The sequence below is a fragment of the Vanellus vanellus genome (assembly GCF_965231255.1).
Source record: "Vanellus vanellus genome assembly, chromosome: 1".
NCBI lineage: Eukaryota > Metazoa > Chordata > Aves > Charadriiformes > Charadriidae > Vanellus > Vanellus vanellus.
Window position 1 is genome coordinate 215,871,151 of NC_138905.1, and position 25,124 is coordinate 215,896,274.

General features: G+C 40.8%; 1 protein-coding gene across 2 annotated transcripts in view; it reads right to left on the reverse strand.

Annotated features, from left to right (window-relative positions):
* The window catches only part of SYTL2 (synaptotagmin like 2), a 44,085-nt gene extending 27,836 nt beyond the window's left edge, over positions 1-16,249 (reverse strand). For both annotated transcript variants that reach the window (XM_082489848.1, XM_082489847.1), the window contains exons 1-3: positions 16,128-16,249; positions 3,457-3,605; positions 556-694 (exon numbers count right to left, since the gene is read on the reverse strand). In XM_082489848.1, coding sequence (XP_082345974.1) covers positions 556-694; positions 3,457-3,605; positions 16,128-16,228 — 389 coding nt within the window. In that variant the 5' untranslated portion in view covers positions 16,229-16,249. The remainder of the gene's footprint in view (positions 1-555; positions 695-3,456; positions 3,606-16,127) is intronic.
* Between the last annotated feature and the right edge of the window lie 8,875 nt (positions 16,250-25,124).

Consider the following 25,124-nt stretch of genomic DNA (forward strand, 5'->3'; position numbering starts at 1 on the left):
AAGATTTTGGTTCTTTCCACCTGAAATACATTTGGTCTCCTTAAAATGTCTGAGAGACCTTAAACTGTGCACCAAAAAATCTGGAAAATTCTGAAGAGCAGTTTCTCAGTTTCTGATTCTTCATATGATCCAAGCTCAAAATTCAGGCTGAATCAGGACTCTGGTCTCATTAAGTGACTGAATGAAGAGATGCAGAGGTTAATTGTCCCCCTGTTACTAACTGCAGAGGACTGATCACAGCCAGCCATTCTAAAATGTCTGGTCTCACTAAATTGACATGAGAACACGTGTGGGACCATTCTACACACCATTGACAATTTTTTCGTTGAAGAGGTAAGCCAAAGATTGTTCTGCATTTGAATGTAGAACAATTATCAATGCACGACTATGGTTTGTCAGCCTTTCACATGCACAGATTCCTTGGGCAATTCTGAGGAAATATTAGATGACCTTTGAAATAAGAGGCAAGAACAATACTTTGGATTGAACTTACAGCTCACAAGTTTCACCAGTCCTGATATACGCATATTAAGTGTGATTAAACAGACAGCTTACCTTAAACTAGATTTCAGTTGTTGTTCTTCTTCTTGATGTTCCACAATGCCATGTAGTTCTGGTGACACAAAGACTTCTTTATTAACATTGCTCACCCAGCTGTTCTTTTCTTTGTTTGATTTGTTCTGACTCACTTCAACTAAAACACGAAACAAGAATATTGTTGTCTCCCATATGTTCATAGAGGATTTCTTGAGAAGCAAATATAAGTATTTGCATTCAGACCTGCAGCTATTTCAGAAGTCCACTCTACTTTAATTGTGTACAGAAGCAGATCTGGTACCTTCTGAAGATTAATTTTTTTAATGCTACTAGAAATGTCACATACTGCTCTGAATACTTCACTCTACTACTCCAGGTACATCTGCTTTAGACCTTAAAGTGATCCTAAACTAAGAAGTTTTCTACAACAACTCTGGTAAAGACTGATGCTGTAGTTCTTGCAGCTAGATGAACATTGAAAATTCAACCTCAGTGTCCTGAGGAAACAAAAACAATTAAACCATAGGAAACTGAAAATATGTTGAAGTTCAGTTAATCAAGTGAATTATTCCCTTCCTACAGCAGTAAACTGGAAGTTAGTCATAACTCTCATTTAAGCAGGTGGCTAATCCTTTACGGATAGAATTACCACATGAAGTTAAGAAGGTAAGTATAAAAAAAAAAAAAAAAACACACAAACAAAAAGCCCCACCTAATTTAGCAAATGCAAATACATTTGCATTTCTTTCTAGGGTGGGACAGAATCCTATTCTGATAACCCCCTTCAGAGTCAAAACATTAGTTTACATTATTTCCTCTACTGCTTTTTGCAGTTCAACAGGTTAGAAATGAAGAATTTCTTAGTGTGCAAAAATAAGCAAGATTTTTCTTGTCACTTTTCCTATCCATAACTGCAAGCAAAAGTATCTTGACATCTAATGAGTCATTGAAACCAAGCAACCAAGTATAGATCTGAAGGAATCAGTATGCCCCTTTTTTCAAGCAATAAGACTGGCAGTAATTAACCTTCATTTAAGATAATATGGCTTTTAGTACTTTCGTTTAAGCTATAAACTACTATAAAATTTAGGTAAAATTTTACAGCTGATTTTCATAACTTCCAAGTCTAAAACCAGCCCAAACCACAAATACGCCGCACTAACCACGTATGAATTTTTGCATTCTTTTGTGTTTCAGGCCTTTTCTTGTTTACATAAAAACCCAAACCCATCACACACAATAACCTCAAACTGACTAAACTGCCATTATCCAAACTCATCTCTGGGAATATAGGAATTGAGAAGGTGTAACACTGCATGATTAGACACAGGAAAACAAGGCTAAGTTGTAGTTACAAAACCTATAGAAAGTAGCAAGCTTTAGTCCATCCACAGTATTGACAGAAGTACCTTACTTGCTTCACTAGCACACAGCAAAATCCCTTAACAGGACTTAAAAAAAAAAAAAAAGATTAATTACAAATACCAGTAAAATCTGGTAAGAATTATTAATAAGAGTCTTGCCCTTCTAAGTCAAAAGGGTTTAGTAGAACTAGAGAAGGTTAAGAGGGGATTTTTCTCAATCAAGAAAAAAAAAAAAAAAAAAATCACTTTCCATACAAAAATGACAATAGACTGGGAATCTTCAGATTAGAAAGTCAGATGCTGAGAGATTTATAATAGAAGTCTATGAAATCCTGTATACTATATATGTTTTTGTGAATATAGATCGACTGTTTACTTTCTCTCCCAGAGACAATGTTAATGGTGATCAGTTCAAAACCAGTAAAGGAAATGGTCACTTCTTATGTGGAAAACCTTAATTTTAAAATGCCTCAAGACAGGACATGGTAAATGTTAAAGAGGCATGGCTTTAAAGAACTTCTTAAACAAATAAATGAGCAAAAAAATAACCCAGAAATACCTCCTCTCTTTCAACAAAGTCTGAGGTGCTACTGGCTGCAGGCTGATCCCGGCCTCAGAGCCTGAACACGCTGCCAGGCACGCTCAGAGGCAGGGTGACAGGGAGACAAGTTTTTGGTCTGGTCCAGCAGCGCAGCTCTTATGTTCTACTCTTTTGTTTTGTTTCTCTCCAAACAAAACACTGTATTTACTTCTGATGTTAAACACAGTGTATTATCTTCCCACATTATAATCTTTTTAAGTAAGAGTTTCAGAATATAATATTTATTATCAAGTAAGCACCAAGTTTGTTGACATTACTCAATTTACACACAATATACTACTCCCTATCTGTACTTCTAATTTAATGTCTGCAACTTATCTAGAACATTAAGACAGCTGGCATTAACTAACATTTCTAAAAGATCATTTGAGGGCACCCAAATGTAGGGAATGGTGGGTGCATTCAAAGGTAAAATGGACACAGGAGGCTAGTTCTAGCTGCCAGAGCTCCTTGCACATATATTTCAGTAGCTATAACTACTAGCTCTAGCTCATGGTGCCTACCATTTCAAACCAATTTGAAGTACCTTTGGTCTCCTTAAAAATAAAAAAAAAATAAATTAAGCCTCAGAGGTCTCAAACTGAGACTCAACTGAGTCTTGGAAATCCATAATAAAGAGCAACTTCCTCAATCTCTGATTCTTTGCACATTCCAGGGTAGCTCATAGGGCCTCAAAAATGGACATGAGAATGCAGTCCAGGAGCACAAAGGCCTTTTAGTCTTACACATGAACACAATCTAGTACCTCCTGTTAGCGGTCACCACACAGAATTCTCTCTTTAATGCATAGCATTGGAAAGCTTACGCTGTAAACTACACGGGAAATCTCTCTTTTGCATCATTTTCTGCTTGCAGAGATAGCAATATTCTTCTTGTATTTCACAGACAACAGTGTCTGACATTATCTAAGTAAGAGCCAGCCTTTCCAAAATAAAATATAAACCAAATGCTTACCAAGAGTGGCAGGCTTCCGGCGCATGGAAGCTCTAATAATATCTGCTCCATGTATCTTATCTCTGTGCCTCTTCGACTTTGCTTCGTAAAACCACTGCCCGCTCATATTCTTTAGTTGAACATCATCTTTGACTTTTTCTGGTAAATGCCTGGGGAAGGGAAGAAAAAAAAAAAGTATAAGAGATACAAACAATCTACTTACTAGTGTGAACAGAATAAAAGTCAGATTTGGGGGGTTTTTTGGGGGACAGTTGTGTTGGTTGGTTTTTTTAAATGCTGTCTTAGCATGCTATTTCCCTCTTCTGACCTGTTACTCTCCTTATTTAATTATGAAGGATGGCAATGAGGTGGACAGGGAAGAGCCTCAGCCCTGTTACCCTCAGAACATCAGTCGAAGGAACACTTCATAAGACAAAAAAAAAAAAAAAACAACAACAACAACAACAACAACAAAAAACCCACAAGCATGCTTTGCTATGATAAACTCTCAAGCAGAGACAGCCCTGGAGAAGTCTCCAGTAACTGCAGATCTTGACTTCTTGCCTCCAAAGGTCAGTTTTCCAAGGCTAAAATTGAGATAAACTAGCAGGGCAGCATAAGAAATCTGTGCCAAAATTAAGTCTCTGGCTGTTTTGGGGCTCAGAAGATGCCTTTTCAGGCTGTTCACATGGCACTACTTTTACACACATATTCCAAAAGTGCACTGGAAAGATAGTGCCACTTTTTCCATAGGTTACTCAGAAATCCTTATATGAATACAATGAGTTACAAAGGAAGACAGCATCAAATGGAAGAAACAACAAAATAAGTTTGTGTAGTTTATTAATCTACATTTATTCATCACATGAACTGCAGCCATTTTAAAGACTGTGAAGCAAATTTTTAATAATTTGATTTCAGGCTTCAGGGTCACCCTGCTTTTATGAAGCACACTTTAACAGAATAAGGAGTTGCTGTATGCAATTTGAGAGGTTGTTTTCTTTCCTCGTTAGGCGTATAACACATTAGGTGTATGCTTATACATAGCCTGGAGACTAGCCTGCAGACCAGGAAAGTTACTACACAGATTTAGAGTACTTAATCAAAAAATTCAAGTCAGGCTTCATCTGCCTTCTCCATTTATGTCCTGTCCTTCAGCAAACAAGCTAATAACAAAGCCCAAGGGAGAAATCAAAACAAATCAAGTCACTCAGACTTTAAGGCTAAGCACAACCCACATTGTTGTGGGATGGTGCTATCTTCCACAGGCCTGATGACCAATCATAGAATGGTTTGGGTTGGAAGGGACATTTAAAGGTCCTCTAGTCCAACCCCAAAGAGGTTCATGCCAGTTTTATATTGCTCATGAGTTTAGGAGAAGGAACTTCTAGTGCAATCAAGTAGCTATGATGACAGTCAATCATTCACAGCAGAGAAAGGACACCGAGCCAGTCCCAGCCACCACACTAAGATAGGCCATTCTCACCCCTCACTCAACTTCTCCTTCTTCATCCTTGTATGGCCAGAAATGAAAAGCTTATTTGAATGCATCAGCTATATTAGAATTTGAATACCTAAACTTCATTTTGAAAGTACTATCAACAGTCAGTCCCTCCTAGGGGTGTAAACAAATTCTGTCTCAAATCAGCTACGCACAGTTGAGGCTGCCAGGAATTGAGGTCACCATTGGCATTTTTAATGCAGAGATTCAACAGTCCGTAGCATTACTGGGCCATTTAAAATTTGGCCTTCCCTCTTGCTTATAACTGTGCTTCTCCAAGAGCCAAAATACACACCTCTCATGCTCCAGGTCTTCCAAGTTGGAGCAGGAACACAGCAGTAAGCTTCCCTCTGTCCTCAAGCAAATATATTACTCAGGTACGAGCCAACTCCTCATTGCTCAGCCAGTTTATGAACACAGCCAACAAGAATAGTGGAAATATGGCATGCAAGAACTTTTTACACAGATGATTGCTTTTCCCTTTCACCTTCTTTCCCATGTGTTATTTGCCTTCTCAGAACAGATGCTCCTTAGGGCTAGGGACTGGCTTTTCGGCTATTTGCACAGCCTGCAGGGCAGCAGAGCTCTGACCCCAGCTAGTGCTTCAGGGCAGTATGACAACACATGCTGAAAGAGGTTCTCTAGCGGGAAGGTACTGAGTCACAGAACAAGTATTCAGTGCCCTCACCCTGTTTGATTGAACCCTTTTACCCCAGACGCTGCTCACTTCTTTCCCCTCTGTATTCAACCACGGAAACTAGGGTGTGGTAGAGACCTTTTCCAGTCACCTCAGACCAATAAATCACTGTAGAAACAGACAGGATCCCAGGCCTCTCAGCTGTGTCAGCCTACTTACCTGCTTGCTGGACTCAGACTTGTGACCAATTAACATAACTCAAGAAGGACAGAGACAGAAGCATGGATTTGTCACGGCTCTAGACTCTCACTGAATGTCACCCATAGCCAATGCAGCCATCACTATGCCTGAAAGTCAGTGTCAGGCACCTTGCTCCCACCCCTGCTTGCTGCCTATGGAAATTAGTGTACCTTTACTTCACCAATCAACAGGCCTTCTAGACTTTGGGAAATAACTATGCTGCTAACAAAGGTATAAACATGTCCTCAATCTCCCCAGTACTTCCTTCACAAATGACCCATGCGGCTGATAGGGTTTGTGTGGTAAGAAATGATGGAAGGTCACCGCAGTTGACTTACAAACTACTTTTACCTTCTCTTCTCACCTTGATAGCACTTGGCCTTTGTCAGCTTATCTTACACTCTTCAAGAGAGTATTTAGCCTCTCAGTCCCATTTTTTGAGGAACTAAGAGCAACTTAAATATTAGTGCTATTCCCAGGCACTCCCTAACCACAAATAAAGTAGATCTCTTATCAGAAAGACAAGTAGTTCTAAGTCTTGGCAGGCAAAAAGGCTTTTAAGAAGTCTGCATTCACCAACACATCATAGACTTGTTGCAAAAACAGCTGCTGAGGTTACAAATGGGAATTTTTACAACGCTACTCGAATTCTCAAGCTCTGCTGTGAGCAGGCCTTAGCAGTAATATCAAACTGCTTGCACTGCGTGGGCCTGTTTGACTGCTAGGCAGTAGATTTAGATTGTGCTTTACCTTAAAAGGAATTGTGGAGAAATCAGGCAACAGTCATCATTTCCCACTGCTACGTACACCTCCCAGCACACCACAACAGGATTAGAAGCCAAGAGTTGATTCTGCACCAGCTCCCCAGTCAACAGAAAGCCTAAGTAAATTCTCATTATGTTATTTTCCTCTTGGTGAACAAAGTAGTAGACATTCAGATCAAGATTTAGATTGCACGCTCAGTTGCCAAGTTTGCAATTAGGAGAAAATGCTATAACAGCTTGACATATGATGTAAGCATGTATCCTGGAGTCCCTCAGTGGTCTGTTAAAATGCCAGTTAGCCTATGTTGCAGTTTTCAGAGTGAAACAGCCTGAAGTTATAATAAAGCTAGTGCCTGTTTCTTCTATAGGAACATTAAACTCAAGAAAATGAAGGTACATAATTAAAAGGAAATCACTTTAAAATTCTCTTTTAAAATAAGTCTGAGTTCCCATTACTTAATATTTTCCCTCTATGCCTAGGTGAAGCATTTTTGATGGCAAGATGACAATTTTTTCATCCTACTAGGGCATTAAGTACATGCAGAATTACATTGATTGGGCATATAAAGCAACCGTCTGGCACTCTGCAGGCAAACAGTAAATCTATACATGTATTAATTGAGCTGTTTCTCCCCACCTCTGGAACATCTGATAGCAGGCTAAATCACATGCAAGGCAGGAAATCTGCTCTGATATAATCAGTCCCCATCAACCTTCCTATCAGCAAATCCAGAATGGTTTATCTTAAGCTTTGTAGGATAGTGTAATAGCTTATTGCATGTTAGGATGAAGTGATAGTGACTTCGGTTTCTTTTCTTGAAACAACAGTATTTACATACCTGTACCTAAAATTGTTCAGCTACACCTCCTCAGTGTTTCAATTCCCTCCTCTGTACCCCCCTTATTCATAATCCATATTACAAACCACAACAGGATTTGCAAGATGCGATGATTGACATCTTAATAACTTCTTTTATTGCCTTATTCCTCAATTGACAGCTTAAACTGAGCTTTTCAGACAGGGAAGTCTGTGTGGTGCCAGCACATTCTGTGCCTTCTTGTGATCAACACACTGGAGACATTCAAAACCCACCTGGATGCTGTCCTGTGCAACCTGCTGTAGGTGAACCTGATCTGGCAGGGGGGTTGGACTAGATGATCTTCAGAGGTCCCTTGCAACCACGACCATTCTGTGATTCTGTGATTTAAATCAGGGTCTATGTTTGGCTCAAAGAGACAGATTCATTAGCATCTCACACCCTCTATTCTGAACATACGAAAAAAGCACCCTAGTGACTGGCAGCAAAATGAAGACTTTTTAAAGTCTGATACCACCACCTTTTCTACAAATTCACTTCCAAAACCTCCCTCCTGCAAATGAAATACCAAATGAGTGGAGAAGGTGGAAGGAGAGAGACTTTTGAGGAATTTATCTTCAATTCTATTTGCTGCAAGCATAACAACAAACCCCAAATCAACAAAAAGACGACAAAGGATTTAGGTTCTGCATCACCTACCAACTGCAGACAAGAAACTTTTCGTAGTATCACTCATGCAAGAACAGGAGTAAAAGGATATTAGACCAGGCATTATAAGTGTCAGACTTGCTGATCAGATTTTTTTCTTTCCTTTGAGAGTGGGAAACAGCCATAAAAGCTTTACAAGGCAAGAGGAGTAACTGTTTAAACATTCCACTTTGCATGAGCGTGCCTCTTTAGTCTGCACATCTCTAGATAAGGCGCAGGAAAAAAGTCTGTTCTGGCATTTGCTAGAGAACTACACCCAAAACATTTATAATGGGAAGTCCTGAGTTAGGAATAGGGACTATTCCTTTTGCATGGTAGCTGCATACATGACTTTCAAAAAACAAACAAAAAAATCAATTACTATTTGATTGGTTTAAGCAATAAAGCAATATAACTTTAAACTGGTTGAGAGCTATACTAGAAAGAATAAAGAAAGCCAATGGGGTTTTGCAGCCTTTCCCCATCCTTATCATCATGATACCTCATCAGCAATACCTATTTAATTCTTGCCTTTGTGGTCTCTTTGGATAGCAGGTTTTCTGTAGGTACAAGTAGGTGGAGACACAAGAAAAAGGCAGTCTAGTTCTGTTTGTAGTCCTGCATGTTCTTCCATTTTATGCCTATTCAGAAGTCTGGGCATGTTAGGTCTAACAATATCGTGATGAATTAATCTCAGCTAGCATCTTGCATTTGGATCCTTGAAGAACTAACCAGGCTGCAGTCAGCAAAAGTCTTGATGACTAACAAGACAAACTGACATTTATTCTGAAGTCAGAAGGGAAGGCAGACATATCCAGGCCTGGAACATTAGAATGAGTTACATGCTCATAGGTGTGAGACAAGTCAGCTGATTCTGGAGAGGAAGAAGTGAAAGCAGGCAGCTCTTTTGCCCATTGAAATACAGTCTCCACCAGAATCTGGAACCAAAATTATGATCCCAACTCCGGTGCTGAGCAAGTGTCTGTGAAACACACTGACCAGATTAACCCTGCTATAAATCATTTCTGTCCTAGAAGACGGCCAGATGTAGGGCATCAGGCTGGCACGTTGTCCCCATATTTCATTTGGAATTGTAGAATGGTTTAGGTTGGAAGGGACCTTAAAGATCATCTAGTTCCAACCCCCCTGCCATGGGGGGTTAAATCATATAAACATTCTGCATTGAAGATGTAGTCCTTTATTTTTATATGCTTTTCAACTGTCACCTGCAGACTTATTCTCTTATTAGTAGTTGCACTATCAATTTTGAAGTAAGCTTCATTTTATGAGTAATATGTTATAAATCATGTAATTAGATACTCCCTAGGCAGACATACAGAATATGTAAATTTGTTTAGGCGTTTCTTACTGTAAGGAAGCTTAATTTTATTCCATTCGGGAAATCTGTAGCAGTACTGTTGAGGTTACAGGCTATAGGAAGTAGGAGTCTTTAAAGGTCTGCCAGCCTTCACAGTTTCCATTAGCTTCCACTTGTCTAATTTCTAGAACAGCCTTCCAGTGGTTAGTTTGTCTACTTGTTTTAAGGGGTTTTCATAGAGGTTTCCCCATGGCCTCCCCTCCCTCTTTATACACAACCCAAGTAAACCTGCCATGGAAAAAAACAACCAAACAAGAAAACCTTCACAACAAAGGAAGAGCTATCCTGTGACGACACACCTTTGGTATTAGAGTCAGCCTGGACAGCAGTACAGGACGACCTGGATCTGGAGAGGTTGCATGAAGTACATGCATTCCCTCACAGGTTATGCTCAAATAGTGTTCTCAGTACTTTATAGGCTTCTTGACACTACCAGCAAGGGCATCTCCAAGAAATTGATGCTGTGCTAAATAATAGGTCACACTTTATGATTTCATGCAGCTACAAATCAAGACTAATCTACTCTGAAGACAAAGGCTTCAGTTTGGCACTCAATAATACAACACAGTCCCAGGCACACACGTGATAGATCTTACCAAGATAGTTTTTGTACTGTAGGGAAAAACATACTTATTGAGGGAGTACTCAATTTAGAGGTTAAAAAGCCTTACTAGTATCCACTTTTTCCTTTAAGCACACTCTTCTACCATACAAAATAAGTTCCATCCAGCCTGCTTCCCAAGCCTTTCCAAACAGGCATCATCCAGTCAAATAGTCCATCTGCTACTAATAGACAAGTTAGTGATTGCTATTGGGAAGAAAAGGTATCAGCCCAGTTCCCAGTATAGTCCAATGTCATGTTTGCTACCAGGACCAGTAAGTAGGGTCTCTTCCTTAACCCTACTTATCTCACCAGATTAAGATGAACACAGTCCTGCTTTTCTTACTGGCTCTTCACAAGGTGGGCTGAGACCAAGGTAGTTCAGTGTTACTTTGGGCTGATGAGCCTGGCAGAAACCATAAAGGATGCAGAAAAGCTTTCTGGAGTATATATCTCCCCTTTTTTTTTTTGTCTGTCCAGTGACAAATGGAGACTTAGGCAAAAAAAGGAGTTTGCTCAGAATAGGGGAGGTGGGGTGTTGGGATTTTTTTTTTAAAGAATATATCTCTGGAGAGAAACAACCAACCTCCTCAGCAAACCCAGTCATTCTTAGGTCAGTTTGCTTTGTTAAGAAGTACGGATAATGGCATGCACATTTGCTAGAGAATAAAATTGCTCTATTTCCTGAACGGTCACTGTATTTGGAAAGCCTCATTTGGTGCTAAGCCATGTCTAAAAGGGGGAATTAATCCAGAAGACATGAGCTTATACTTTTCCACCCACATAGATGCACCTTACAGCCCAAAGAGGAACATTCTTATCTGGGTTTATTTAGGTACTTACATACCCAAAAAATCAGCAACTGGGAGTGCCACTTGCTACTTCGATTTTTGCCAAATGTCTCAGAAGTCCTGCCCCATTAACACATTAAACCAAGCATTAAAAAAAAAAAAAAAAACAAACAAACAAAAAATTTTAAACTGCTAAAGCTAAAAAAAGAAAAAAATATATAGACCAAGTTTCATTTATTTGAAAAAAAGGTTGTTGCTGAATTGACATGCTGGATCCCTTCTGTCTTTGGTAATGGGAAAAGCCTCTGAGCCGCCTTCATCTCATGCAATCACTACACGAAGCCAAGCAAAGGAAGGAAGGAAAGTATGGGCAGCAGGCAAGCGTAGTCTTATCCTCAAGCTCCTTTGGGGGAGTATTCCAGGTTGTCCACAGTGTGATGGAGCTCCTTCAGCTGATCTGCCCAGCTACAAATAAATCAGTCAGCTAAGGGCACAAGGAAAGAGCTCACCAGGATGTTCCTGATTTGGCTGAAGGCAATCGCCAAGCACACATTCTTATGTATACACTTTGACCATCCACACATTATACCTACAAACAAGTAAGCCCAATAAAAGTTAATCAGAAGCCGCTGGTATGACCATTAGACACAGGTATATGATTTCAGAACTAGTTATAAAAATAGCATGAGTTTTAATCAATAACAATTAATTTCTATTTCTCCTATAATGTATCTGAGTAGTGCACAAAAGCAGATTCTGTTTGACAAGAGCAGATACTAAGATCTCTCAGTTTGAGTTTTCAGCAAAAGAGCTCAAGCCACCTAATTCTTAGCCTCTTACAATAAATCAACCTGCAGAGATTTTCTTATCCCTAAGGGTAGAATTAACTTCAGATTAAAAAGCTTTGCTCACATTGTAAACAAGTTCCTTGTTGACACAAACGTATGACCTAAAGAATTAAATATGCCACAAAGTAACTCTTTTTTTAATGCGTTTTAAAAATCAGCTCCACAAGAATTGTGAGCTTTATTTTCTTAGTAGTCACACTTGCTTATTACCAGACTAATTTCAATCCACCGAGGCTTAAGGATAACATCAGTACCCTGAGAAGAACCTCAGAATCATCTTGATGGAAGGTATGTTCCGAAAGGATCTTCACATATGCTTAGCTCTAAATTTAGAGAAATTCATTGCTACATGTGGCATCCCCGATCCAGAGCCCAAGCAAGCTTTCAAAAAACTTCAGCATGGATCTGAAGGGATGATGGCCAGCCTAAAAGACTCACAAAAGTGCTATTCCATTTACTCATCAGGACAGAATGCAGAGCACAAACAAACATACTGTGTTCTTGTCTTGCCTGTAAGTCACACCTCTTCCACATGTTGGTGTTGGTTTTTTTTCCCATTCATTTACAAATGCCCACATTTTTATTGTGAAATAGTGCAAGTTATATATATTAAGGAGTTTATAAGAAAAAGGGGTGGAGAACAGGTAAAATTAACAATTTTTTTGTGGAGACTTAGCTTTAGAAAGAGTCCCTAGGTATTGTATTGCAATGAGAAGAGTGATCATAGAATGGTTTAAGCTGGAAGGGACCTTTAAAGATCCAGTTTGAAGCTATTACCCCTCACGTCCTATCACGACATGACCTTGTAAAAAATCGCTCTCCAGCTTTCTTGTAGGCGCCCTTCAGAAAGCTGCTATAAAGTCTGCCCGGAGTCTTCTCCGGGCTGAAAAATCCCAACTCTCTCATTGGTGTCTATTTACCAAACTATGCAGACACTACCAAACTGCCACAATCATTTGAGTGGATACTGAGGACACGTTTTGAAAATTTCTAGAACATTTAGAATAAATATCCTGGAGGCAGAGTAGGAAAAATTGGTAATTCTTTTCAGAAACGAGAAGGTTAGCTTTGACAACACCTCTAAGACAGCATCTCTAAACTCTGCCATCTTCAATCAGCCCTTTAAATTTGAACTGGCACCTATGTTCAAAACCATCTCCACCAAGAACCTTGCCTCTGTTAAGTGCACCCTCAAAACTGTTACATCTAACAGAAAATAATTTAATGAAGATTTTAAGAATGTATTCCAGTGACAGTCGTTGAATGTCATTTTCATGCTACAGTGGTAAGTCTGGTTCCCCTGATGCCAATATTCAGATCACCCCAATACCTTAAATATATCCCATCCTAAGAAAGAAAAAACAACACAAAAAAGCCTTGCTTCTGACCGTCTACAATATAAGGAAAACTGCCTTGAAGAGTGACAGAAGAGGATCTCTGTTAAAGATGACCAGAATCAAAGAAGAATTTACGTTACGTTTTCAACAGCCACACACTCCCACTAAACATTACGAGAAAGGTTAAGTGTATATAGCACCCAGCAGAATCAGACCCCTGAAGGTTTCTCTTTTTCTGCAATGCCACGCCAATGTGTATATTGAAGGGGTTTGGCACACAGCAGTCACCACCCACCACACAAAGAACTCCACATCAGAATTTCCCTATCACTAGCCTCCTTCAATTTATGCAAGGAGCAAACAATGCCAAGCACAGCCCACAACCGCACTGCCAGAAGGTTCTGCTGGAAAGGACCGATAGCCACAGCAGGGAACCCTGTCACAGAGTCAACCACAACAGCTTTCTGTCAGACATGCTGGTGCCAGGGGCCAGCCACTCCACCACAGAAGAGTCACCCAACCACAATGCAGAACTGCATATACATTTCTGTTCCACGTTACTGTCTCCAGAAAGGGCCTGAAACTGTGTTAATTTTGAACTACACAACTGTAAAAAGAGTTAGGGGCTATGCTGAAGCTATTGCCAGGAAATTCAGTTATGTGCTTATCCCACTCATTTGTTCAATACCTGAAACCCATCTGGAGCAGGGTACATCAGAGATTCCTGGACAGGAATAAGGACAACAACAACAAAAATAAGTCAGTCAGTGATACAATGAGAAATAGCTTCTAGTCTTGACAAGCTGTCACTCAGCTCTTCCATTTCTTGCCATTTTTCCCCCTACTCAGCAACACTGCTGTTCAGGGGCTGGCAGCAGCTTCTGGGGTAATGAAGCAAAAAGAGGCATCTTCTTGCCTGAGAAATAAAAAAGGATGCGATGCCATTTGATTTCCTTGCATCACACCCTCCTGTCATCTGAGATTTCTTCATCACTTTTTTGTCCATGAGAAAAAAATGTCAGTATCCCCCTTCCTTTGGGACAGACTTCAGCAGAGGTCAAAGAGGAAGGAGGCATGCTGTTCCCAAAACGATGCCGTTCCTAGAACTATCAGCCCAATTCAGACAAACACAAGAGGAGACACAGGATGGGGCAGACATCTATTACAGCACTCAAGCCAAGAATTAAAGCAGACTGCCTGCTTTGGCCAGTCTAATCAGCACAATTTTACTACAGATAATATGAGGAGCTGTTAGCAGAGAAGGGACTCCATCAGGTGATTTGTAAAATTCCACTAGGAAGTTGCTCAAAGAGGATTTTGTCATGTTACCAGTTTGTCCGCACTCCAGGAACACAGCACAGATTATTAGAACACCCCTTCAAACCTCAGAATTTCTGCCAGAGGGAAAAAGATTACATTAAAAGACTTCCATTATATACACATACAAACAACACTTTGTCACAGTGTGATGTTTATATGATGACATTTGATCCCAGCTCTTGGAATCTTCCAGGTATGCAAGGCTGTAGAATTCATACTAAAATATTGCATCTCTTCAGCTGGTGATATCATTCAGGTAGTGTTTTAATACACAATATATAAAAAGCAAGCTCCATATGCCACACGTACTCAGAAAAATCATTTTCAGATGTAAGGTTCCAGCTTCTGAGAGCTATAATATTCAGAAACCAGAAGAGACATTTTACTGTAGAAACAAACATGCTGATTACAGGCTGCTACAACCTCTAGTCCCTGACATTTTCCACCACACCCTCTTGAACTTGAATTACAAATGGCAAAAGTGAAGTTATACAGACAAAAATACTTGTTGACAGCCCTTTCAGACCACTCCTGAGAGTAGCTTTTTTTATTTTCTGTTCTGGGAAGTGTTCCTTTCCCCAAATACTGTTTTCAAACTCACATCTACAATTACTTCCCCTGAGCGCTTTCAGACCAGGTAGGGTATGCCTACACAGAGGGGATTTGTCAAAAAATGTTTCTCAGCAGAAGAGAAGCATCACAGATGCATCACAGTTGAAATAATTTCAAAATGTTTAAATAAGAAATACATGTCCTCATGAGGAACACCACAATGAGAAAGAATCCTAGAGAGACAATTACTGACTCAATGAAAGAAAATCCTGCCTCAGCAGAGACCTGTAAACATCTGTTTGTGTTACAGCACTTTGACTTTTAGCATCTGATGGTCCTTTTTTCATTTTTCAGCCACTTGTCATTTTGTGTACCTGTAACCGATACTTTCCTTCACACTTTAAAAAAAGCCTGACTACTAAAATCCTCATTCTTGAGCAGGTAGCTATCTGTATTAGCTGAAACCACTATTCAACTGCTATTTGTACCTGTGCAGATGGCTTTCTCAAAGTCAAGTCATCTGGGCAATGCCGCTTTCGCGTGCATACACCTCTATTCGTGGCAGTTACCCTAATAGTAGCTCTAGGAAAACCTCCCAGCACACAAACCACTCCAGAATAACAATGCATCGCTCTGTCTGTGAAACCACAAGAAAACAGGGAGCAATTTTCTGCATTAGCCATGGATTGCGAGGACTTCTCTTGGCAATGGAGCATAGCATTGGTACCTCCTCTGCACTGCAGCTCCAATGATCTACATATTTAAGGTATAGCTTCATCACTCTGACATATTGCTGACTGCATCCATACTGACGTTTTGTTTGCTTGGGGCACTAGTGCTCTTTTTGAAAGAAATCCCCTCACTTATTATGCATTAGTTCACTTTGCAGAGGTTTTGATACTTGCACACTGAATCCTTTTCTGAGCAAACCAAGCCAGAGGCATGTCAAGCCAGACGCGTACAGAGTGTGGTTGGCCCTTAGGGAATTGTAAAGGTCCAAATCAACAGTTAGTCTTTTGGCCAGTAATGAATCATTTCTGTGGTAGAGGCTTTTTATCCACAGACTGTACTAAATCTAAGTCCAGAGTAAAAATCTCCAAACCACATATACTGTGAAATACGGGGCCCCCAACAACTGGTTTTATCTGCTCCTACATTCTGAATAACTCAGTATATGAAAGGTCTTCCCAGGACAACCCAGGGTGCTAGTTCCCTTACCTGACTCTCTCTTCTTCAGCTCTTTTAAGCTCTGCATCCCGTTGCAGCACCTTCATTATTGCCTCTTGTTCCTCCTCTGTTAGGAAGCTTAGGTCAATCATCTTGTTGTGTGTGTAGGGGCTGGTAAAATGTCCAGGAAGATCTTAAATCCTGCTGAGGAGGATAGTCTTGTAGTCTGCTTTAAAAGTATGGAAGAAGATAAGTCTTTTCCAGCAGGCACTGAGAAAGCTGGACCAGGTTACAGTAAGTGGCTTAAAGAGCCCCAAATGTGGCCTTCTTACAGTACAGAATGTGCATGCTTCCCTAGATGAGAGACTTTTGGGAAAGTGTTGCATTCCTGCTTGCCATCATAATGATGTCTTCTCAGGTTGTCCTCTCAGCTGTTTCCTGGATTAACAGTTCATTGACCCAGCATATCCAGTGTTTAAGGACAAACAAAACATTCCCTAAAAAAGAGACAAGAAAGAACAAGCTGTAATATCAGGGATCACGGAAGTAGAGTATGTATGCATTTTTAATTAAAAGAAACAAGTTTTTCAGTGTGATTAAACTACTTTGTGAAGTTCAAATGGTCACTTCAAGTCAAACCTGTTTTACAGGCCTCTTGAACAAGGTGGCCATGAAAATATATTCCTTTCCAATATGACAACTCACACCCTGAAACACAGAATCAAGTGTCACTCAAAAGATACATTTAAAAATAAGGACATTTTAAAATAAGAAAATTTTAAGTTATCCTTTAAGTAAAGAGAACAACTGGGGGAGGGGGAGCGGTACCAGGAACACATTCCTTTAAAGAATAAAAAAAAAAAAAAACAAACAGAAAAGCAAGAAACAAAACATGTAGTCACAAGTATTGACATTATAGTTAAGAGCACAGAAGAAATCTGTCTATGCTTATCATATACAGATAGACAAGAGCCAGGTATCTCTGAAGAAAAATTCACTGTTGCTTGTAGCCCTGATACACAGCAGAGCAGTGGACAGAGTGAGGCAGCCCAACATGCATCTACGGTGTTCACCTTCTGCATTGACTTGGATCCCATCCATGAACTCCCTTCACAAGGGCTAGAAATTGGGGTTTACTCATTCAAAGAAAGATTGCCTGAATTCCAGGAATAGAAGACTGAAAGGGAAAAAAAAAAAAAAAAAAAAAAAAACACGCAAACAAACAAACAAACAAAAACCCCCAAAAAAACCCACAACGACTTGGGCTAAACTCACAAGTTTGCCATGCTGGTTTATTTATTGTTAGCACATTTCTAGGACACCATCTTTGGCAAGTCACCAAACAGAGCAAAAGAATCATCCCATGAGGGCAAGCCATTGAACTTTTGGACCCTATTCCACTCCTATCAGTGTGCCTTGCTCTCCACACCCGTCTTCCCCCTCCAAGTCTTCAAAGACTCCTTTCCCCTTCCAGGAGATCAGAAAGGCAGCAGTCATCACAAGCCCTGGAGGAAAACCCCCGAGGAAGTCGTCAGAAAGCTGCCAAACGCAACACGTTGCAGCAGTAAGATGGGAGGAAGCTGGGAATGTGTTAGAGGAATTTGTATGCTCCAGTTCAAGACTTGGGGATCGTGTTCCGATATTGGTACAATGCCTTTTTCTACAGGACTTTGTCTTCTATTTGTAACAAAAATGGGTATCGCTCATAAAAGCTTCTCACGTGCTACTCAGAACTAAAAGCAACAGGCTTAAGAGATTATTTCCTCAGAATCCCCCCAAATGGGAATCCTATAACAGACTTTTGACCAAAATATTCTATCCCCCCAAAACACACAACACTCCTCACTGAAGGGTCAGGTACCAGGTTTGCAAAGTCAAGTTCCTTACAGTAAGCCTTTTAAACTTTCTAGAAGGTGCCGTTAGCTGCTGGATGGAGTCAGAAGTGTTATGTTGTTCTGACTTATTACCTTGAGGTGAAGAGGCAAGGAATCATTTCAGTCATTTCCCTTTCCTTTGTACCAGCCTCTGCTTTGGGAAGGAAAGTCAAGGTATCTATGGTTGCCATAGCTTGCAATACAATTTAATTTACAAGATATAAGTGTAACTTTTACTCACAACATTTTACCACCAAGAATGTATGATTGTGTCAGGAATATGATGCTATGGAGGCCAAATCACTATCCTACAGAACACATGGAATAAATGCAAAATAATTTCTACATAACCTTCTTGAGTACATGGAATTAGAAGTCATGTGGTAACATGAACCTCACTGCTTTATCCAAACCAAACTGTGTCTATAAGCTGTAATTTAAAATACCAGTTTGCCTCTGTTTTATAGGCCATGGTTCCAGATCTCTAAAAAAAAAAAAAAGCAGAGGACTATTCACTTAGAAGGCAATCCCAACTGTCAAAGGCAAGTCTCTTCTTCAAAAAACCTCAGAGGAATAAAAGAGGAGGCAGAGGCAGAAGTCAGATGCATCTAGAGTTGAGTCTCTTAGTGCCGCAGGGTAACAGCACCATGGATGTAATGAAACCAGAGAAAAAGATATAAAGAGCTTGAATTTAATGTAGGTCTCAGAAGCATCCCTAGTGACAAACCTGGCGAGAGACAGAAGAGAAGCAGATGCAGTTATTGGACTGATCTCTTCATTAGGCAGCTACCATCACAGTCCTTTAGGTACGTGCGTGTCTGCCTTAGGTCCTTGCAGTCTGACACTACCATCTGGCAGACAGGATGCTGACATCTTACTGATCTAATGAACACTAAAATCATGCAATGAGTCATTGCGCTTGATCCCCTGGCCACAGTGTTCAACCAGGAGGTTAAAATAAGATATTGGCACTGGCACTACTCAAAGGGAAACTTCATCTGTAAGGATAACAACGTTTCTTACACATGTAGAAGGCAGCTGCAGCCAGGTTAACGATTATCCCAACCACCCCAATGCCCAACAACCTTCCACGTATGGTTATGTTTGGCTGCCATATTTATCTTCTCCATGATTCCCATTGTGATCTTGTTCCATGAAGTTGATATAACAGTATCTCAAAAAATCTGCCATCTGTAACTTTATATTTAGAAAATGACAGTTTTACAATTAGGCAAAAGTAAAAAGGGCTCCGAACAAACATAACAATCCTAAATTTGTTGAGGATCTACAACAGTACTCCTTCAGCTTATGAACATGTATGAGTATCTGTTTTGAGTATTGTGCAGAAACTTTTCACACCATTTGATACACCAGCCAGCATCAGCAGCGCTAATCCAATGCCCTGCATGCTGACTGAATGGCATGTGCACAGCTGCCAACAGGCACAGAAGCTTATGTTGCACCCACAAAACCTGGGCAGCTGTAAACTGGAATCATCAAGGATTTTTATTGTAAATTGGGCAAGTTTCTTGTCTCAGATCAATCAAGTTTAAGAAAGCTATTGTACAAATGATATCTTGCCAGGTCTTTGTCTTTATGTTTAAAGAAGGCTGAGAGAAGAAGTGTTATATTGTCTATTAGATTCATTTAAAAATCTAAAAGAAATAGTTGGACAGCATTTAAAAAACAAGCTGCAGACTTCATCAATGTCTCAAAATATTCAGATTCAAAGCTAGTGGAAGCAGAACTTCAGTCCTCCCCAGCTGAACAACAGTTTGCAAGGGCCGAGCAGCCACGTAGGCTGTGGAAGCTCAAAGAAAGCTGCCCTACTACTAAACTTCCCAGATACCATAATCCTGTAGGGTCATTTCTGCAACTAAGGTTGCACTCCCACATTGTTATCAATCAGGTGCAAGATACCACATACCCTGGCAGGCTCTTAACCATTCTTTTTTCCTGGTAGATATCCTACAACATGGTTCCACAGTTCACAAAGCTGTGTTTTGCTAAATTTAACATGCTTACTATGTCTGGCTTAACTGGTGCACAATCTCCTCCCAGCTCTTCAGAGGAGAACCCTATGTGGATTCTGATCCATTTGCACTCATCCTGTATTCAGATTTACATGGCATCATGTTAGCTGGTTTGGCTCCCACCCTAGGTTATGATAAAAAGCTTTCCCAGTCCCAAGTAGTACAGCTGAGACCCTTTAGGTTCCTCCACGAAACTAACAACATAATGCTTCAGTTAAGGCATATCTGAGTACCTGAAAAACTGGCCCCTGATCTCACTGGATAAGTAGTTGAAAAGAACTAGCAATAATCAGTTGGGGGTTCCCCCCCCTTTAATGTGTATCATCCATGTTGTGCAAATTGTGTATTTCACTATTATAATGAGTCTTTAGTCACTGGAACCATGCCAGTTACAAACTGAAACCAGAGCGGTTTTATTAATCTCTGCATAAAAAAGAAAAAAACTCTTTCTGTTTGTGGTGTGCTTGGCCAGTCTCACGAGACACGCTGATACAAGTTAGTGCAAGGCTGGCTTTCTGCAAGAGACTGTTAGCACTGATTCCAAGCACGGATGGTACAAACTGCCAGCTTAGAGTAGAGCACCTGTTATAAGACCTAAGGCTAATTAAAAAACTTTAAAAAATTAAAAAATAATCAATGCCTTCCAAGTCACACACTACCACCACCCCAAGCTCAATTATTTTGATTTCTTTTTTTGACAATAATTTCTTTTCTTAAACCCCCTTATACATGCCAAAAAGAACTGAGAAGTCTCAACAGCTTGTTTGGTGCCACTGCAAGTTCAATGGGAAGTTTTCCTTTGGCAGGAAAGTTTTTAGACCTAAGTTTCAAATAAGACTGAAGATCTATGTCAGGCTGATTAAATCATAGAAACTGATAGAAATACCATATTGATTGATTTCTGGAGAATGACTGCCGTATGCTGTAGACTAACATTTGTGAGTCTCAAGATATTTGACATGACTTTTATTTCTTAAACCTTAAATTCAAGTGAAACCACACAAATATCTTCCCTTTCATAAAAGATTTCTAAGTCCTGTAATAAAGAAGAATCTGAAATTATGTTTTATTTAACTCATGCATGAAAGCTTCTATATTTTGGCAACAAAAGAAACAGAAAGAAGACATGTTTTAGCCTGTTTAGGAGCATGGTCGAGAGTGTCCCTTGGGAGGCAGTTTTGAAGAGCAAAGGTGCCCAGGAAGGCTGGGCATACTTCAAGCAGGTGCTCTTAAAAGCTCAGGAGAAGGCCATCCCCTTGTCTCGAAAAACGAGCAGACGGGGAAGACGACCAGCCTGGCTAAATAGAGAACTTTGGCTGGACCTCAGGAAAAAAAGAAAAGTTTACATTCTCTGGAAAAGGGGGTTGGCAACTTATGAGGATTATCAAGATATAACAAAGCTATGTAGGGGGAAAATGAGAAGGGCCAAAGCTCAATCAGAACTCAGCTTGGCCACTGCAGTCAAAGACAATAAGAAAAGGTTCTTTGAATATATCAATAGAAAAAGGAAGACTAGGGAAAATGTAGGCCCACTGGTGAATGAGACAGGTGCCCTAGTGGTGGAGGACGCAGAGAAGGCAGAGTTACTGAATGCCTTCTTTTCTTCGGTCTTCACTGCTAAAGCTGTCCCTCATGAATCCCACCCTCTGAAGGCAAAGGGGGAGGTCTGGAGAGTGGAAGATTTTCCCTCAGTTGAGGAGGACCGGGTCAGAGACCACTTGGCCAAGCTGGACATTCACAAGTCCATGGGCCCTGATGGCATGCATCCGCGTGTGCTGAGAGAGCTGGCGGATGTTATTGCTAGACCACTCTCCATCGTCTTTGAACGGTCATGGAGAACAGGAGAGGTGCCTGAGGACTGGAGGAAGGCCGACATCACTCCAATCTTCAAAAAAGGCAAGAAGGAGGACCCAGGGAACTACAGACCGGTTAGTCTAACCTCTGTCCCTGGGAAGGTATTGGAGCGACTCATTCTGGATGTCATCTCCAAACACGTTGAGGAACAGGAAGTTATTGGAAGTGGTCAACATGGATTTACCAAGGGTAAATCGTGCTTGACCAATCTGATAGCTTTCTATGATGTTATAACTGGTTGGCTGGATGAGGGGAAAGTCGTGGATGTCATCTACCTTGACTTTAGCAAGGCTTTTGACACTGTCTCCCATGACATCCTCATTAGGAAGCTGAGGAAGTATGGGCTAGATGAGGTGACAGTGAGGTGGATTGAGAGTTGGCTGCGGGACAGAACTCAGAGGGTTGTGATCAGCGGCACAGAGTCTAGTTGGAGGCCTGTAACCAGTGATGTCCCCCAGGGGTCAATACTTGGTCCTATTTTGTTTAATATATTCATTAATGACCTGGATGAGGGGACAGAGTGTATCCTCAGCAAGTTTGCTGATGATACCAAACTGGGTGGGGTGGCTGACACCCCAGAGGGCTGTGCTGCCATCCAGCGTGACCTGGACAGGCTGGAGAGCTGGGCAGAGAAGAACCTAATGAGGTTCAACAAAACCAAGTGCAAGGTCCTGCACCTGGGGAGGAAGAATGCTAGGCACCAGTACAGGTTAGGGGCTGACCTGCTGGGAAGTAGCTTGGAGGAGAAGGATCTGGGGGTTGTGGTAGACAGTAAATTATCCATGGCCCAGCAATGTGCCCTTGTTGCCAAAAAGGCCAACGGAATCCTGGGCTGCATAGGGAAGAGTGTGGCCAGTAGGTCGAGGGAGGTCATTCTCCCCCTCTACTCTGCACTGGTGAGACCACAACTGGAATACTGTGTCCAGTTTTGGGCTCCCCAGTTCAAGAGGGACAGGGAACTGCTGGAGCGAGTCCAGCGAAGGGCAACTAAGATGATTAAGGGCTTGGAGCATCTCCCTTATGAGGAAAGGCTGAGAGAGCTGGGACTCTTTAGCCTGGAGAAGAGAAGGCTGAGGGGAGACCTTATTATGGCATACAAGTATCTAAAGGGTGGGTTGAAGGAGGATGGAGCCAGGCTCTTTTCATTGGTTCCAAGTGACAGGACGAGGGGCAATGGGCACAAGTTAGAACACAGGAAGTTCCGTTCAAATACACGGAAACAGTTCTTTACGGTGAGGGTGACAGAGCACTGGAACAGGCTGCCCAGGGAGGTTGTGGAGTCCCCTTCCCTGGAGATTTTCAAGACCCGCCTGGATGCAGTCCTGAGTAATGTGCTCCAGGCAATCCTGCTTTAGCAGGAGAGTTGGGCTAGATGATCTCTAGAGGTCCCTTCCAACTCTGATAATTCTGTGATTCTGTGAAGACAAGATGTAGTTTCTCCTCCGCACTCTTAAGTTACTCACAACTAAGTGCTTTAGGCCAGGCACCTATCCAATAACTTTATCTTATAACATTTCTCAAAACCTTCTCAGGCAGTTATACACCTCAATTCCTTTAAGGCTGCACATTTTTCTAGAACACAAGTCATAACAGAAAGACAACCTTGTCCACAAACTTGTTTGCCCTACGGAGAGCTCCATTTCCTCTTTTGTACCAGGGGAAAAAGCAGCAGCAGGGGGGAAATTCTTTCCCCTGTAAATTAATTCAATTCAAATACTGCATTCCAAATGTTATGAGATATCACATTAAGAGGTACCACAGTCATAACTTAGATTTTAAAGTTTTTACTCAGTGTATATATATGGGATGTAATGAGGGAGAGGCAAGGAAGAGGTTGGAGCAGTTTACCATGACTGACATTAAGTTTATCAACAGGATCAGGAAAAAAAAAAAAAAAAAGGGCAAAAACCCAGAGTCAGCTGTTCCGCCAATCAACAAGACTTCCTTTTGCATGCAGAAGCCTCATAATGTCCTAAATTTACATTGCAAAATTACTTTAAGCGCTTCTCGTACACTAGACCCAAGCTGCTAGAGCTTTGCTCCATAGACTCTGTCTTGCAGCCAATGTCTTCCAACAAGAGGAAGAAGGCGACAGCCAATCCTACACTTCTGGCTGCTTTCACACCCCTACTTGTTCAACTGAAAGGAGCTGGCACAATTACCCTGCAGGCCTGGCTGATCAGCGACTCTCATCTGTACAGATCTTCATCCCATAAAGCATTCAGTAACAAGTAACCTATTAGCTCCTAAAAAACAGAGGGTTTGGGTTTACGCATTTGAAAACTACGCATATTCCTAACTTTATTTCTTCACTGCTACAACATATCAGCGCCAGCAACAAGGATGAGTTGGAAGTCCAAACATAAGGCAACAGGAAGCTGAGGAAGACAGATAAATTGAATTGTGTAATATAACAATTTCCATCTGCAGAGAAACTCATTCTCAGAAAAGAGGTAACTAAGTTTGTCCTACAGCCACGCACAGGAAATAATAAACCTTTATTTTGAAGCAAGGAAGCCAAGAAGAACATTAGGAGCAACAAGAGCTTTGCAGAATTGGTCCCGGTCCCCTGGGGAGGTCACATTAGGCACTAACGTTATCTCTGACTATAAGGCCTACAAGCTACAGCTTTGGGGAGAAAAAAAAAAAAAAAAAAAAAAAAAAAAAATCACACTGTCCTGAGCAAACTTGATTCTCCACTCACATTTATGCAGTACAGTCACAGGTAACTCAGCACCATCCTAGGCTTACAGAATATATTTTTTCTGTAAATACATGAGGTAAACCCCAGGAGGGGAGAACAGCTAATTAAGCTAAATGCCAGTGTTGGCACAAGCACAAATAGTCATGAACATATTTGTGCAGAAGGATCAGAGGATTACAGATTTTAGTTTGAGTAGTGAAGAAAGAAAGCTATTAACTTTCAAGAGGGACTTAAGTCATCATTCAACAGAGTTTTAAACATGGTTGCCTACAACAGTAAGGACCTGAACTTAAAACAAACACAAGAAGGCCTGTTGTCATTTTAATTCTTGAAGGGGCAGAAAGGAAGAGATCATCCAGTAAGATACGCCTATCTGTAGCCAATCCAGCTGCTCTTTCAAGGGGTGTTATCAGAGCATTTTCAAAATGGTAACATCTAAATGTACACAGCATATCATATTTCCAACAGTCCCAGAGATTAATTTAGAGAACAGTATTTGCCAACATGTATGTTTAATCAGTGGGAGGTAGCGAAGTTCTTATCTAGCTAGTTGAGAAGTGGAAGGTTTTGGTGGAACAGGGAT